We start from the raw sequence: 17,301 nt of genomic DNA on the forward strand, positions 1-17,301 counted from the left end.
CTGAATACTGGAATTCTGTTCTTGAAAAGACTTTTCATGGTCAAGTAGTGTGTAACACTTTGATGACTTGTTGCTTTCAACACTGTCACTTGCACTGCTGTTTCCTGAGACAGTACAGGAAGACCTTTTATCTAATGATCACAAATGGGAAAATGGATTCCTATTATGAAAGGCTTTCTACTCCACAAGACAGGCTTCTTTGAGATAGAAAAAGCTAGTTTTATTTAGACCAGCTTCAACACTGATAAATTTTTGATACTAGTAAAATTTTCTGAGAAAGAACATTCAGGTCATACTTTGTAACAGTAACAGCAGAGATTTCATAATTTAAATAGGAAGAATTTTTCCACATTGAACTTGGTTTTGATCTTCTGAAAAGATAAATAATCTAACATACTAGTCAGGGTGAAGAAACCACACTATCTATATATTTTGCATGTTTGCATCAGACTACTCTAATGTAGAATATATTTTGAATGTGTGAAGAATAATAATTTTTTAATTTAACAACAATAATTTTTAAAAAGTAGTTTTTCTGTTGAGAAATTGTCTGGTTATCCAAACTCCTTAAAGCAGTCTACCGTGTTACACGTATTTTAAATATCACTTTGCTAATACAATAGCTACTAATCTCATATACTGGGTTGCAAAGATATTTTTTACCCATCTGGAAGGAATTAATTGTAATTCTGTAGAAATTCTATTTTCTGAACAGGGGAGGATTTTTATGTAAAAGTTGTTGTGTTTTAACCCCAGCCAGCCAACAAGCCCCAGGCAGCTCCTTGCTCAGTCCCCCTCCAGAGAGACTAGGAAGAGAATGGGAAGGGTAAAAGCCAGAGTACTCATGAGTTGAGATAAAGACAGTTTATTAGTAAAAACAAAAGCCATGCACTCAAGTGAAACAAGATAAGAAATTATTTCACTGCTTCCCATGGGGAGGCAGGTGTTCAGCCATCTCCAGGAGAGCAGGGCCCCATCATTCGCAGTGCTTACTTGGATAGACAAATGCCATCACTTCAAACTTTCCCCCTTCCTCTTTCTTCCCCACAGCTTTATGTACTGAGCATGATGTCACATGGTCTGGAAATCCCTTTGGTCAGTTTGGGTCACCTGTCCCAGCTGTGTCTTCTCCCAGTCTCCCATGCACTCCCAACTTCCTCACCAGTGTGGAAGTACAAGAAGCAGAAAAGGCCTTGGCTCTGTGTAAGCCCTGCTGAGCAACAACAAAAAAATCTCTGTGTTATCAACCCTGTGTTCAGCACAAATCCAAAACACAGCCACTGTGAAGAAAATTAACTCTTCCCCAGCTGAAAACAGCACAAATGTATTAAGCCCTTTCACTTTAAAATTAGTTTTGATAACTAATACTGTCTAGTCTTTTCCTCAAAAACACAGCAAACTTTTGGTTGAATAATATTGAAATAAGAGATAAAGTAGAGAAGTGAGAAGAATTATACTTCAGGGAATGCAAATTTTATAAAATTTCCCATCAAGTTCTGGAATATCACTTCAAATAGTTGTTGAGCTGTACAGCTTACCCGGCCAGGGCAGCTTGAAGCAGAGGGTGTTTGAGTAACTCTGTACTTTAATAAATGCTTCCCTGTCTTCTACCACCTCAGAAGTGCCTTCAAGTAACATAAGTGTACTGTTCCCTCGGCAGCAGGGAAGGGTGAGAAGGAGGGGTAATGTGAAAGGTAGAGGAGGGAAGAAAATAAAGTACTGCAGACATAGCTAGCTAGGAAGGAAGGAGATGTTCTTCCCAAAGTCATTTCTCAAACCAGCCATTTAATAAATTAGAAAAACAAGCACATAAATACAATTGACAGTATATTGAGTAGGAAGTCTAACAAGTCAATTTTATGCAGGTAACATAAAATTGAACATTTGTTTTTATCTTTTCTCTGCTTCCATTTGTTCTGCAAGTGCATAAACTTTCCAGACTTGTTAAAGAGAGAATTTCTGTAAGCAGGACCACAGTATACATTGATATTTGTGTGTACTATGAGCACATCCATAAAATTTTAGGTGTGATGATGACAGCACTAAACAAACAGACTTCTGTGACAAGAGATTTGAATATGCTGCAGAAATTGCAGACTTTCAGGGTATCAGGAATGCAGAAACAAATAAAAAATCTTCCAATAAACACAAAGAAGCAAGATTACATTTTATATGTTTTGAATTGTGAGGGTTACTGGCTGGAAGAACCTACCATTACAGATTTGAAAGCATTCATACACACCTGATAGAAGCAATGTCCATCTTTCATATTTTACAGCCTAATAAGGGAACCTGTTATTAAGTAACCTTGAAGGAACTTTCCAAATAGAACAAAGAAAATACAAATCTATAGCAATTCTGTTCTTAAAGCTAAACAGAGCACTAATGATTAAGTACCTATGGGGGAAAAAAACCCCAACAACCTTATTTTTAAAACATGGGCAAATTTAATTATTTAGAACCAATTGCTACACAAATCACAGATGACATATTTTACAGAGAGAAAAAGCATGGCTAACCTCCACCTCTGCAAGGTATAATCCTATATTTAGATGTAAGTGCTGTCTCACTGGATTTAACAGGTCAAAATGCTGCAAAAAAACATTCTGCACAGTTAAAAGTAAATTCTTACACCTGATAATCCAATACAAGCTAAAAGTCACTCTGTGCTCTTGCACAGGCTGAAATAGGAAAAACTATTTAAATGCATTAAATTAGCATTTCAGTAATTGTACTGAGTTATCTGAGTTCCGTTACAAAACTGCAACAATTTGTGAGAATAATAAAAGGCAGTCTGATTAAACATAATTTAAGAGTCACCTGCTGAGCACCTGAATCAGCTGGCTAAAAAAGTATTAATGTTGATGCATTTAGCTAGCTATGAAATTCTTTAAAGGTGGCAGTATCCCTTGATAATGAAAAAAAAAACAAAGGAAAGAAAAGAAGTCATTAGGTGTGTGTGACCTTCAAGTACTATAAAAATATCCAGAAAAGATGGAAAGTGAATTAAGTGAAGAACTATTTTTACCAGGTATTTTTTGGACCACAGTCAATATTTTCAATATGTATAATAAAAAAAAATTGCTTTTAGTAACAAAAAAAATAAACCCCCATCCCTTAATGCCCCTTAATTGGAGGAAGGACATGAAGCAATTCTAGATATCTCTTAAGCTACATCCCTATGAATGAAGACATCCCCAGCCTCGAAAACTTTCGTTACTGTTTTAGAGCTGTTGTCAATCCAGTGCCCTTATGTGCCACATCCTACACATCCCAGATTACAAAAGGTTTTAAACTGGAGCAGACTTGCTCCATTGGTGGTGTTGCTGGAGAAGAAAAAGTGCAGAAATAGTCAAATTGTATAAAATCAAAAGTAGAAACAGCAAAGCACCCATCCTCCTAATACGCAATTTTATTATCTGCATGGATTCATAGTATTTTCCTTGTCCCTTTAATGTGGAACATTATCAAAAGGTCTAGGAAATAAGCATAGGTACAGGAGAGGTGGTATTCCAGTTAGGGTATACAATTACATGACACCAGTCGTTGCTGAGGTGAAAGTTAGGGTCTGGTGGGTAAAAGCCCTGGCAGATGGTATAGAAAAGGTAATTTACACACGTGGTTCATGCAGTTAGTTTTCATGCCCATCATCTCAGCAGCTATACTGCAGTCATTTGGTATGGTCTCAAGAGCATTTTTATTGCTGTATAGATACCCTTGATCTTATATTACCCTATATTACCCTGGTGTTATCTCTGTTTTTATTAATGTGACTCTGCCTTTACTGAATGACACCTTTCAGTCTAATATTGAGTTCTGCAATGCCTGGTTTTTTTTGTTTGGGTTTTTTTTTTTTTTGTCATTGGACAGGGCTTTTTCCTTTGCTACTTTCTTAAAAACTCTGGGTGTTGTGCAGAATATGCTTTGATAATGGAGTTTCCTTGGCTTTTTTTTTTCTTTGTTTCACTTCCTTTTATTTACTGTATTTCTATATTTTTGACCTTATTATGAGTTCAGAATTCTCAGTTATTTTTACAGGAGCTTGGCATTAGTAGGGGCAATAGGGTAACGGCCAACATAGCTTTCTAATATCTTTTATTGCTGTCTGTAAGTGTTGTATCTCCGTTGTATGTTGCTATGTGAGCTTTTCAAATGACCAGCCGATCCACGTCACTTCAAATATTTCAGTGGTTTTTATCCTCCCAAAAATCTAATTTTTCTTGTGTCTGTTGTGTTTCCAGTCCTGTTGTTAATACAGTTTAGCTCAATACCGCTTGGCAGTATTTATCTTGTTCTTGCAATTAGAGAGGTTAGGAAAAGAAAATCTGTTTTCCGAATATCTCCATTAATCATAATTATCAAGTGAGATCTGCAGTAACTGCTTCTCTCTTTATATTAAGGTGTGCATGCACATGCATGTAGACATACCCATGTAAAATCAACCTTTTTGGCACAGCAGATACAGGCCTTATGACAATCAGTAAGCGCAGTTCCACCAGTATATAATGAAAAGGTAGAAAAAACCCTGAAGTTTTATCCCAAACAGATAATGTTTCTGTCGTAGGTGTTCACCGTTGCCATGTTAGCGTGATTGAGCAGTTCTGAGCTGCCACACTAATTAATGTGTGGTATATGAAAGAATGTAACAATTAAGTTCGCATGAAGAATAGATTTTTTTTTCAGAAAACAAACGCATTCATTCTTTAAAATGAACTTCAAAATTATTTAGCAATGGAAGATAGAACAAATAGCTAATTTCTGTTCTTTCTCATTAATCATGCCACAGGAGGGAAGGCTTATTTAGCTCTGAAAATGCAAACTCTCCACAATTCTTAGTTTATACCTTGAAATTGTGATAAAATATCCCAGACTGCTCAATGAGACTAAAGTGAAAACCTGGCTTATCAGTTTTCTAGCAAGCTGTGTGATGAGTATGACCTCTTGTGTTAGACATGGGAATATTCATTTTTTTTATTCACACAATGAAACAACCAAGACAGTTGACTAAATATCTAAAAGCTTGTAGCAGCACTGTCCTTTCATTTCAACAAATAAACAGGATAGCAGAAGGAGAGGTATAACATTTGGGACTTGTGACTTCTATATTTGAATTAGAAAAATAAATGCAATCATTTCCCCACACAGCATAAAGATATCAGATATTTTAGTATAACAAGACCTTAGAAAGATTTTTTTTCTTCTTCTTCACAATTCTAATATAAGCTTCCATGATCAGAGTAGATGAAGTTACAGGATAGAGCTTTCGTGACTTCTAGATAAAATATGGAGATTTACAAATTTCTTAAAAGGCTTTTCAAGGTAAACTAGGTCATGAGCATTTATATCCTGGTAAAATGAAAGCTTAAAAGAAAGTGCCTTTAAGAAAAATTAAGGACATAGCATGAACAGAAAAGGAAAGATGGAACCTTGCCTATCTAATTTTTAACTAGCGCACAAAACATGTATTTTGAAAGCATGGTTCAGCAAGACTGAAGCAGAACAGTAGAAGCCCAGGTTCCCTGGGATTTTAATTTCCAAAGATTCCTGAGATTCATGTGTTTCAAAAAACAGGCAAAATTGGGACAAGTAGGACAGAATTACAGCACCATGTTTTTTCAAAGAACATGGAATATCTGAAGCTGCGCTAAACAGCCTGTTCATTCTTAAGAATAAAAGCACCTTTTATCTTGGCTGTTGGTGTTCAGGGAAATTAGTGCAATATTGAGCATCCAGATATACTTCCGTGTAACTTAAAAACGGAAAGTATTTTATCATTTGTGTAATGAAGTGTGTGTAGATTTCTATTCAAAACTTGGTTGTATGACAAATTTTTTTTTATCACAAGACATTATGATTTTTTGTATCATATATATTCCCACTTGTGAGTTCTTTTTCAAAATAACATGCTATGTAAACATAATTAAATTTTGGTCTGTCTGTAAATAATTTATCTATACTGTAACGCATGATATTTACTACATTAGTGAGGGTTGTTTCATTGTGTGGGTGATACACGTGCTTGCTTTAAAAACTACATCTTGATTAGGAATTAACTTTAAATTTTATAACAGAGCATATTTAAAAACGTTGCTAATGACACTGCCTCACTCATTTTTCTAACCTACAACTCATCTAAGGATTTCAAAGGAAATTGAATGTCACAGGAGACACAGAAATTATAAGGATGCAGGCTTTTATCCTAGAAAGGCTTGGTGGATTTTGTCTTTAACATTGCCAAGAAATTAAAGATGTAAGGAAGTCTTCCATGGTATCAAATATCGACTGGGAAAAAAAAACCAAACCAAAACAACAAAAAACCTCTCTCTTATAGTCTTGCCTAGTTAACAGTTGACAAGAATGACACATCTGTAACAAGGTAAACTACTTCTCATTTTCATAATTCTTTCCTTAAATAATCTTTCCTTAAATAAATGCAGAAAGCAGACTTTACCTGATGCAGACATGTCTCTGCCTAACGGAGCTGCCAGAGCAGATTACTCAGTGGGGGCATGGGAGGCAAAGAAAGGGGAAAAGGCAAAATGGCAGCGGACAACCAACTTCAAGACTGTGCAGGCAGTGCATGGCAGGGAGCCGGAGACGGAGAGGACCTACTTAGTGACACCGGTCCCGTTTCACGGTACAGCTCCTGCCGACCCGGCGGAGCAGGTCTCCAGCCCTCGAACCACCCCCGACTGCCGCTGGCCTCACGCCCCGGCTGCGCCTCTCCCTCCTCCGGCTGAGGGAAGAAGGAGCAGCCGGCAGAAGCCGCGCGTCCCCCCCACCCGTCCTTCGTGACAGGCCCGGGATGTGCCGGGAAGGGCTCCCCGCCCTGCGCCGCGGCCGCGGCCCCTTTCAGCCCTCCGCGGCCCGGAGCGGCGGGCACGGAGCGAGCCCGACGCTGTGTTTTGCAGGGCGGCGGCGGCGGCGGCGCTGCTGGACAGCTCCGGAGCGCGACGCGGCGCCCATGTTCCGGAGACGGCGCAGATGTGAGTGGGGAGCCGGGGAGAGACGCCGGGGAGAGCCGCGGCGGAGCCCCTTCGCCGACAGGCGGGGGAGATCCCGAGAGGGAGCGCGCTCCCCGCCCCCGGGAAGCCCCGGGTTTCCGCGGCGCGGGCGGGGCGGGCGGGGGGCGAGGGCAGCCCTCACCTGCGGGGGGCGGGAGGCGGGATCCCCGCGGGCGGGGGCCCCGCGCCCCCCGCTGACGGCGCGGCCGCTCCGCCCCCGCCAGGTGACGTGATGCCCGTTGTTTTGGTGCGCCCAACCAATCGGACGCGGCGGCTGGATTCTACGGGAGCCGGGATGGGCCCGTCGTGGCGGCAGCAGGACGCTCCCCTGCCGACCGTCACGCATTGCGCAGGGTGCACCACCGCCCGGTCCTCCTGCGGCTTTAACGGCCCCGGCATGGACCCGCCGCGCCACTTCCCGGCGGGCTTCGGCCCCGAGCAGCAGCAGCAGCAGCAGCAGCAGCACCAGCAACAGCAACAGCAACAGCAGCAGCAGCAGCAGCAGCAGCAGCGCCCGCCGGCGCCGCCGCACTGCCAACAGCACGGCCAGGACAAGCAGAGCCTCCTCCAGCAGCAGCAGCAGCAGCAGCAGCAGCAGCAGCAGCAGCAGCAGCAGCAGCAGCAGCAGCAGCAGCAGAGCCCGTGCCTCCAGTGCAACAACTGCGCCTACTACGGGGCTGCTGCGGCAGCCGCGGGGGATAACCTGCCCCTGCTGCTCCGCGCCTCCTCGCCGCTTTCGGGCGCCTTTCGGACGCACTCCTCGCCGCTGTCTTCCGCCGCCTCCTCCCGGCAAGGCAGCCAGCTGAACGTCAGCGAGTTCACCCCGTCCAGCCATGCTGGCGCGTCCAGACAGCCTCACCAATATTCCCAGTACCACCAGTGCCATAGCCTGCAGCAGCAGCAGGCAGCCAGCCCCAGCAGCAGTGTCAGCAGCAGCAGCACTCACCATCATCATCACCATCACCATCACCACCACCATCACCAGCAGCAGCAGCGCCGGGAGAGCAACCCCTTCACCGAAATAGCCATGAGCAGCTGCAGGTACAACGGCGGCGTCATGCGGCCGCTCAGCAACCTGAGCTCGTCCCGCAGGAACCTGCACGATCTGGACTCCGAGTCACAGCCGCTCCAGGCGCCACTCGCCAGCCCCGCCGCCGCTGCCGCCGGCTCTGCCCCCGCCGCCGGCAGCCCCGCCGCCCCGGAGATCGTGGTCTCCAAGCCCGAACACAACAACTCCAACAACCTGGCGCTGTACAGCTCCGCCGGCCCCGGTCCCGGCCCCGGCACGGGAAGCTCCAACAACGGCGGGGGCAAGTCCAGCAAGAAGAAGAACCAGAACATCGGCTACAAGCTCGGACACCGCCGGGCTCTCTTCGAGAAGCGTAAGCGCCTGAGCGACTACGCGCTCATCTTCGGCATGTTCGGCATCGTCGTCATGGTCATCGAGACCGAACTCTCCTGGGGCGCCTACACCAAGGTATCAGCTCAGGCGGCAGCCGGTCCCACCGCCCGCGGCCCCCGCCCCGTCCCCGTCCCGTGGTGTCCCCGCTGTCCGGTGGCGCGGTCCCGCCGGCCGCCTCCTCGGGCCGGGGTGGCGGTGGGGCGGAGCGGCCCCGCGCGTGGGTTCTCTGAGGAACGGCGGTGTCTTTTTCTTGCAGGAGTCTCTGTATTCCCTCGCTCTGAAATGCCTTATTAGCCTCTCCACGATTATCCTGCTCGGGCTCATCATCGTGTACCACGCAAGAGAAATCCAGGTAACGTTTCCTTCTGTGGGTCAGGGAGCGTGGCTGGCTTAGGTGGGGGTGCGACACGGTTTGTCCAGGGGAGCTGTGCTGGTAAGTACTGGGCACGTCCTGCCGCTTCAGAAAGCAAGCGTGGTCTCTGCAAGGCTGCCGAAGTTGGTGAATGGACTTCAGCCCCGGAGACGGGCACCAGACGACGGGCAGAGAGCAGCCAGGAAGCTTTGCCTGCTAAGGAATTCTGCCTGCTAGGGACTGTTGTCTGCAGTTGTGCTATAGGGTTGCCTAGCCTTAAGGTTATAACCTGCTTTCTAGGTGATGTGCCTCTCATCTCCTGCAGCAGATGTGCAGCAATAGTCTTTTATTTTTCAGTGACCAAATTTCATGTTGTATGTTTTCTCTTGACAGTAAGGTTAATGGTCTTCACTGTGCAAGGTATGTAATCCTCAGTGAGCTGTCTGAAATAGGAGTATACTCTAGGAGAGTGTTTAAAAGGAGGGGGATGATTGATATTTGACTTGTTTTATTTAATGCTGTAGTGTCTAGGAATGTGACCAGAGAAAAGTGTTAGGAAGGATAGGGCTAAAGGTAAGAGGAACATAATGGTCAAAACTATAGAATAAATCTCACGATACTGTTGCAGGTTCTGTCCAGGCGACTTAGTCCTAATTTCAGTTGCATTTTTTTCGACCAAGAAATTAAAATGTAGCATTTCAGCTCAACCAAACGGTACAACAGACAGAATTCAAAGCTTTGAAGGGAAAAATACCTTACTCATAGATATAGTGCGTTTGCTTTTTCAGAGACTCCTTGAGCTGAAGACTGAAATGTCAGGTTTCAAGGGCAATGAAGACTTTTCCACTGGTACCATTCAGTTAAATTAAAAAATAAAAAATTAAGCATTGTATAGTATAATTCTTCTTCTGTGCAAATGAAAGCATGTAGTTTCAACATGAAATGGTACATGGTCTACTAAGGGTAGTGTTTGAAAAGTATTGTATCACTGAAGACTTTTTGCCAAATTGAATCGTGTTATACAGTCTTTGCACATGCAAAACTTCTCTTCCTGGCTCAGAACCCAGTTTTTCTGCATTAATGTCAAAGATATTAAAAGCTGTTTAATTATATTATATTGAATAAAAAAGTGTTCTGGAGAGAGAGCAAATTTATAAACTACAGGACTACTGATGAACAGGTTTCTTTATCAGTATAAAAATAAATAAGTAGCACTCCTGCAGTGTGGGAGCCTTATCTGGTGTATCTTCCCACAAATGTTTCTTCAGGCATGAACAGCAAAGCTTAAAACAAGCCCTCTCTAAATGTTTAAAATATTCTATGCATTTTTCAGAAACTTTAAATGAAGAATTTTATGGAAGATAAATAGTTGAATGAAATAGTTGAATGAAAATGAAATAGTTGTAGGTCTGTGCAGGTACCTCAGCTTATACTGAATAGTTACTCCAAGATTCAGTAGTTTGTTGGTTTTTTTCAGGTAAGAATTTAAAAATTTTCACTGTCTTAGTAATCAGATCCCTTATGGATCAGAAAAGAAATATTTTTTTTAAATTGTCATTCCATTTTGGTTGGTTTTTTAACTGATCATTTTAAAGAACTTCCTCATGTATGCAACTTCATGGCAGGAGTTGTGCAATCATATGGCTTAATCTTGGTTAATGTAGTTTTCAGTGCTGCCGGACAGAGGACAAGTATACCTGCCTGTAAAACTGAAATACCCCATGTTTCAGAATGAGAGTAGTCATGACAGTGCCTGGGAGAGCTGCGGCTTCAAGAGGTTCTGTCATTCACATCAAAAATGAAGAGAACTTCTCTGTTTTAAGGAGTTTGGAAGGAAAGGATGTAGTACCTTCTGTAGCTGTTAGATATCTGCTCTCTTTTGAATTTAAGCATAGTGTGTTTTTCTGCACACACTTGACTTTTAAAAAATATGATGATGAGAGTGCAGGACGAAGGCTATGGCAATTCTATGGTAGTAAAATCTATGTTGCACTAGACACCTGGGGAGAAAGGGTATCTTTAAAATTCCTTGGCTAAGTACATAATGTTCTCTAGGCAAAAGAAGATACTGTGTAACCCTGATAATGTAATGATTTTTAATGTTTTAAACAGTCTTTAAAGCTGACTGTTTTCTGAAGGCAGATGTGTCATTAATTCAAGCAAGCGTTCTGCTCTGTGCAGAAGAATGAATAAGGTCTGTAGAACAGGGCCCACAGCTGGCTGGTTGTGTCCTGGAGGATTTTTGCACCGGCTATTAGTCAGTCCTGTTCCCGTTGAAACATTCTTTTCTGATTATTGTCTGAAACATACTTAAGTATTTGTTATAGTGTAAATAAGCAGGAATTCATTGAGAGAGGAAAATTTGTTCCATAGAAGAGAAGAAGGTGGCTGTATTCAGCTTGCAGCTGAATGGTGGTGTCTTTCATACGGGAGCAAACTAACCTTTGCGTAAGTGGATTTTTTTACGAAGCATGAGGCAAAGAAAAATGTTGGGAAATACAGAGCTGACAGTTTAGTGATTATTACTGAGTGCAGGATGCATACTGACTGAAAAACTACTGTTGACCTAGAATGCTAGCAAGTGGAAGTAATCTTTTTCATTCTTTTCAGTAGTCTTTGACCTTGATTTATTGGTAGGAAGATCAAACAGCCATGCTGCAAGGATGTCCATGGGACAGTGCCTAGAAGCACAGCAGGTGGCTTTAGTCTTCTCTTGAAGTGACATTGCTCGTATATTTTGTTTTGAAAAGTCAGCCAGTTAAACCAGTCTCTGAAGTTTGTCTGCCCCAGACTTGCTCCTCTTTTTTTAAGGGAGTTGGGAGGGAAGTTAATAATGGTTTGCCAAGATTCTTCCCAAGGCGAGAAGTGATACAGCAGCGTAAGACAACTGAGTTTCCGTCCCTTCCCGCAGTCAGACCGCGTTGTGTGTGCGGTGGGGTGCTGAGCACCCCGGGGGCGGCTGGGGCGGTGTGGCCGCCGCCGGTTCAGCACCGGAGACAGCTCCGCGCGCAGCGCCCGGCTCGGGCGGCGCATCCCGCCCGGCCATCGGAACCGGGACCTGCGCGGCCGTGCCCGGGCCTTCCCCAGAGCTTACACATCGCTCTGCATCTGGCAGACCAAAGTCTCTAGAAGGGTGGTAACTGCAGTGTTTAGACAAGGCTAACTGTAGGGATGCTGAGTAATCTTTGTGAAATACTGGAACTGTTTAAACATTTTCCACAAATACATTTTCAGGGATGGCACTGTACTAGCCAGACTCCAGGAGTAAAAATATGAGCTGTTATGAATTTTAATAAATGTGAATTACTGTTAAGAATATAGCCAAAGTCCGTTGCAAACAGTTGGGTTCAATAGTTAATTCATAGCTTAATTTATCATTTCCCAAAAAGGGGATAAAAATTGTGAGCAAGTTTGCTTCACATCCTTCCCCCTTCTAGAAAAAGTCCTAATGAGCAACAGTAACAGAGTTGGAGTTGAGGCTAGTGATAACCCCAAAATGTGTGTTCACTTTTTGCTCCATTTTTTGTTTTGCCTATAATGCTGTTAAAAACATTACACTTGGGAGATAATGAAATATGCATCACTCCCTCTCCAGGCCTGTGTGGTTGTTGATTCAGTTCTTCAGAACAAGTGCTTTGTGTTTGAAAGATCAACAGGAAAAATGTAATTCATCATTATCCCAGCCTAGAACAGGTATTTCTCTGACTGTTACTCCAGTTGAGAGTTTGAAGAGGTGAAAGAGGGAAGAGCTAAAAAGACAACATTACCCAATTATCATAATATTTTTTGATTAATTATCCACTTCATGCATAAACAGTTTGTTACTTAATACTATTTTACATAATTAAAGCAGAGGCAGTATGTAAAGTAATTAAAATTGTATTCTTTAGAACTTACTGTTCCATTCCACATTTCTCTAGTGGAATTCAATTCATAAATAAAATGGAATTTAAGAAAGTTTTGAGTGGCAGTTTACAAGGTAAATCTGTGGTTTTTCTAATTTTATTTAAAAATGGACCTTTCTGCCTATCTCTAGTATGGTTAGAGATAGAAATGCTTTTTAAATATGCACCCCTGAACCAGTACTGACACTTTCTTGTATTACGAAGAGCAAAAGGATTAAATCAAAAGTCTGTGAGACTGCCATTTGGAGGTCTTTAATGTCTTTTGTTAGGCATTCCACCACAGCTGAGTATCTCTTGAGAGATGGTGGTCAGTGGAAGAATATATCCACTGGAACACTTCTTTAATGCTGGACTGCTTAGTGTACCCTTTCTGTAAATAAACATACTGCCTGTCCTGAATAATAGTAACCTGAGTATTGCTAACCTGTGCTGTCTCAGACAGCATCTGGGCTTCTTTTTCTTTTCCCTGATACAGATGCTGTCACTCATGCAAAAACATGAAAGTTGTTGGTATTTGTTAAAGCTAATAGAAGTCTTGTGTGTATGTGTGTGTGTTATCCGCTAAAGTTTCTAACCACATTTGAAATGTATTGCTAGTTCATACTTTGATAGAACACCCATGGAAAGGCTTGCAAACTCCAAGGTTAACCTTAAGTTATTGCTTGCACAGCCGAGTGTCACAGAGCTGCAGGGAGAAAGCAACGTCAATCCCAATGGTTCTGAAGTGGTGGGATAATAATGTGCTACTGATAGATTTGGAGTGAAACATTTTCAGTTGTCACTACCTTTCTATAAAATTACCACAGCTGAGACCCCAAATGTCTTCCTGAAGAATCAACAATCTTCTTTTCCCCGTGCCTGAAAACTTGAAAAAATGGAACAGGCAGTATCAGGTAACAGAAGAGAATGGAAATAACAACATAATACCTGTTCATTATGCAAATACATCCTATCATGCATGATGATAATCAGCACAGTTTATGGGAGTTTCATTATTTTGCTGGCATCAGTGGAAAGTTTTACGGTAAAAACTATGCATTTGTGAACAGTTAAATCCCTTACAGTTTCTTGTCATAAGAAGTAATGCTTCTTCTACAGACAAACTTATTTATTTTTAGTTATCTGTTATTTATTTGTTTCTATCCATGTAATTGTTTCACCTTCACTGGAGTGGTACATGTGTATTTCATTGTCTTGCTGGCAATCTTTTGACTTCATGTGAAGTTCAACTAGTCTTTGCTTCGGTATATTGAAGCATCAGGGATTGCTCACAGAGACTGTAAATCTTCAGCTTAAGAAATGAATGAGTTAGACTAAGAGCACAGAGAGCAAGTCTAATGAAAAACTGCTGCAAATCAAGAAATAAACTTAGAGTGTTACTTAGCCTGATCTGAGGTCTCTTGGAAATTAGTGATTTTTTTTTTCTAATTATTCTAATAGATTTTGAGTCAAGCAACAACAAACTCATTGTGTGGCAGTTGATCAAGGATACGGTAACTTCATGTGCAGATTCAAAAATTCCCCTTTACCAATTAAATGTAATACACATTTCACTTCTGTAATGAACAGCAGAAAATCACACAGGAATCCAAGGAATCACACAGGAATCAGTGTCACCATATTTGACAAATTAACAGCATATCTTTCAAGTTAACACTGTAGAGTATTTTTGTGAAAACACTAAGTTTCAATTCTGTTCAGTACATTTTTTATAGCTTTATGTGCAGATCCTGTTGATGTAGGAAATGCTGCATGTGCCTGTTGTCTCGGAGAAGCAGCAGTGGAATGCATATGGCATGGAAGGCAGGCTTAAAAATCCTTTAATGGTGATCAGCCTTGGAAGGAGCAATAAGGTTAAACATATATTATGTCTCTATTTCCAACAGGCTTCATTAAATCATAGAAGGAGGTGGTACGTGGTGGTCAGTACACTGAGTGGTTGGTCCAGCCATACCTAGAGTTATTTATTTATATCTGGTGTTGTTCCAACCATTTTTTAGTGAAGCTGTTAGAAGTTTTTCAACAGCATTATGAGGTGTGAGAAGGTATGTCATTGTCACTGTTGGAGGAGAGAGAGCATTGAGAACTTTTGTAACCAGGAATTAGATTCTGGATTTGTATAAATTGTGTAGCTTAGCTGAAATGAACAGATGCTCTTGTCTGCAGTGTTAGAGGCATTCTGCATGCCCATCTTAATGTGAAACATGTCCAATCTTTCAGCTGTGGGACCTTCAGATTAGGAAATTCTATTGGGTACTTGACTACAGCTCTTTTTTGCCTGACTTTAAGTGAAAGTGTGCCAGAACTGACGAGTATACATAAATGCCTTTTTGGTTTTGGTTCTGGTTTGTGAGTGATCTATTAAATGTTGTATCTTGGGCTTTGAGTTTGATTTGAGATGTAGTTGACATCTGTTTTGAGTGAAGATCAGAACAGGAATGGCTGCTGTTTAGGACTCTGGAGAATTAAAAGGTTCTCTTTCAATCAGCTGTTTTCACCATTGATGATGAAAGTTGTCACCTTCCCTTAGGAGAGGACAGAATATTGCTCTGAGCCTATAAAGCTCCTTTTAAGATGTAAATTACCACTTAGAGAAGAGGCTGTAACTGATCTTGTAACTAGCATTCAGGTAAGCTGGAAATATTGATCACTGTAAAAATTTAATTAAAAAATTTATAAAGTGTTCAGGAATTTTGTGAGGGAGTTTTCACAGCTTTTTCCTATGGAAAAGAGAAAAGTTGCATATCATGATAACACACACAAATAGAATTGAATTTTTCTCATGCCTTTTTTTAAATTTAATAACATTACATTGAAAAATATGAATGGGAAAACTTATGTTCAGTAAAAGTTATATGAGAAATACAGATCAAATCCTTAACACATAATGAGTGCTTTAAATTGAAATGCTCTAAAGATCCAGTTAATTTAGATATTCGCAGATATAGTTCCCTTAGTGTGATTATTCTTCTTAGAGAAATATTATGATGTGTTCTTGATTCAGTTGTGTAAATTGACTTTGTCCCACTGTTTTAATGAAAGCCATATTAAGAGATTCCTTCCTGTGTCTCTCAGATGATCAGAAGAAACTGTCATGAGGACACTCTTTACAGCTTAGAAATAAACATTTTGTAAAGGCAGTAGTCAAATATGAACATCTTATATTTTAAACTGGTGTGTCTGAACCCAGACTTTTGCAAACAAAATTGCTCATTTAATGTCATGCCTAAATATTTTCATAGTTGCAGAGTATCACACATTTGTAACTAACTGATTCATTCACTTCTTCCCTCTTGAACAGTCCCTGTAATTGTGCCCTTCATCTATGTGAAAACAATTGTTAATAAGCATAGTTTTATATTGACATTTTATAGAAGGGCATGAGTATTATATATTCCATGAAGGATTGAGAGCATTGGGTTCTGAAGAGCAATGGCTGTATGTTTTAAGAGGCTATATAGTGTATTTTCTTAAATATAGGTCATCTTCAAAACCCCTGCTTGTGAAAGAGTATATTTGAAATAAAAAATAATTGAGAAGTAAATATATGTGGGCTCGTAAGTACAGATTTTATTTTCACCTTTGTATAAAGAGCTTTGTGACCTTTATCTATATTCTGCAAAAAATTATGCTACTGTGTGTCTTCCATAAACAGTTATACCTCAGTTCTGTGGTTTGATGAGAAGGTGTAAGATAGTCTGAAAAGAAGGAAAAACTTTTCCAGCAAGTATTTATATGGTTAAAGTATTTCATTGTAAAAGGCAATTATCTGGACAATTCCTCACTTTTTTTTTTTTTTTTTTTTTGTCACATAAAAGATGTTTTCATGAAAGGGAGTGCAGAGATTAAGAGTTCAAGTGCTGTGGTTAAAATCTGGGGATGGCTTCATTGCTAAACTTGAAGCTTAGGCTTGTCTATCTTGTACTCTTATGATCAGATCAGTCATTTGTCATGTAAATAAGACATTGTAATTGCCATCCATCTATTTTCAAGAATTATATGCCTACTTTAGCAGATGTCCCAAAACCTGCAATATAAAATGAATGCAGTGTTCCACAATATGTTCTAATGAGATACTATTCTTTATGAAGCATTTTATTCCTATTAAAAGTTTTATTCCATCTCTCATAGCTCTGCAAGTTCTGTAGCATTACTACAGATCTACACAGTCATTTTCACCTGCCGTATAACTGACCTCTTATGGTAGTGTCTTTCAGTAGAGTAATGCATTACGAAGCAATGCTTCATTTTCAGTCACTTAGCAAAACAAAGATTTGTTCTAGTTGGTGAATGGTATTTCTTGTTTTGTGACAGTTGTTAATAGCTGTCAATAGCTTTTAAGAATATGGTCTCTTGCAGCCAGAGAATAAGGCACGTCTTTAATTAAAAACAAAAATGGCGCAGTAACTTTGATTCAGGCTGCACCATCGTATCCACAATATAAATAAATAAATACAAAATAAACTCCACATGCATAAGAAATTTGAATTCAGTCTGGGAACCTGGAGAAAGACTTAATGTCCAGGTGTGGCTTGACAGCACAAAATAAATTACCTTCTACCTAGACATATTAAAAAAAATATTAGAAATAATTAGAAATAATCCTGAGCATTCACTGATAGCATCTAAGTTTAATGA

At 40.9% G+C, this 17,301-nt stretch overlaps 1 protein-coding gene and 1 long non-coding RNA gene across 2 annotated transcripts in view; one reads left to right on the forward strand and one right to left on the reverse strand.

The window, feature by feature from the left end:
* Positions 1 to 849: 849 nt before the first annotated feature.
* Positions 850 to 7,140, reverse strand: LOC139588746 (uncharacterized). Its single transcript, XR_011678796.1, has 2 exons — positions 6,452 to 7,140; positions 850 to 1,210 (listed from the first exon to the last, which is right to left on the reverse strand). It is a non-coding gene; the product is annotated as an uncharacterized lncRNA (long non-coding RNA).
* Positions 7,141 to 7,221: 81 nt separating this feature from the next.
* KCNN2 (potassium calcium-activated channel subfamily N member 2) overlaps positions 7,222 to 17,301 on the forward strand; it is a 71,690-nt gene continuing 61,610 nt past the window's right edge. The window contains exons 1-2 of the mRNA XM_071424338.1: positions 7,222 to 8,481; positions 8,663 to 8,758. Coding sequence (XP_071280439.1) covers positions 7,237 to 8,481; positions 8,663 to 8,758 — 1,341 coding nt within the window. The 5' untranslated portion in view covers positions 7,222 to 7,236. The remainder of the gene's footprint in view (positions 8,482 to 8,662; positions 8,759 to 17,301) is intronic.

This window comes from Agelaius tricolor, unplaced genomic scaffold (assembly GCF_023055355.1).
Source record: "Agelaius tricolor isolate 1412-34295 unplaced genomic scaffold, bAgeTri1.0.p SCAF_4, whole genome shotgun sequence".
In the NCBI taxonomy this organism is placed as follows: Eukaryota; Metazoa; Chordata; class Aves; order Passeriformes; family Icteridae; genus Agelaius; species Agelaius tricolor.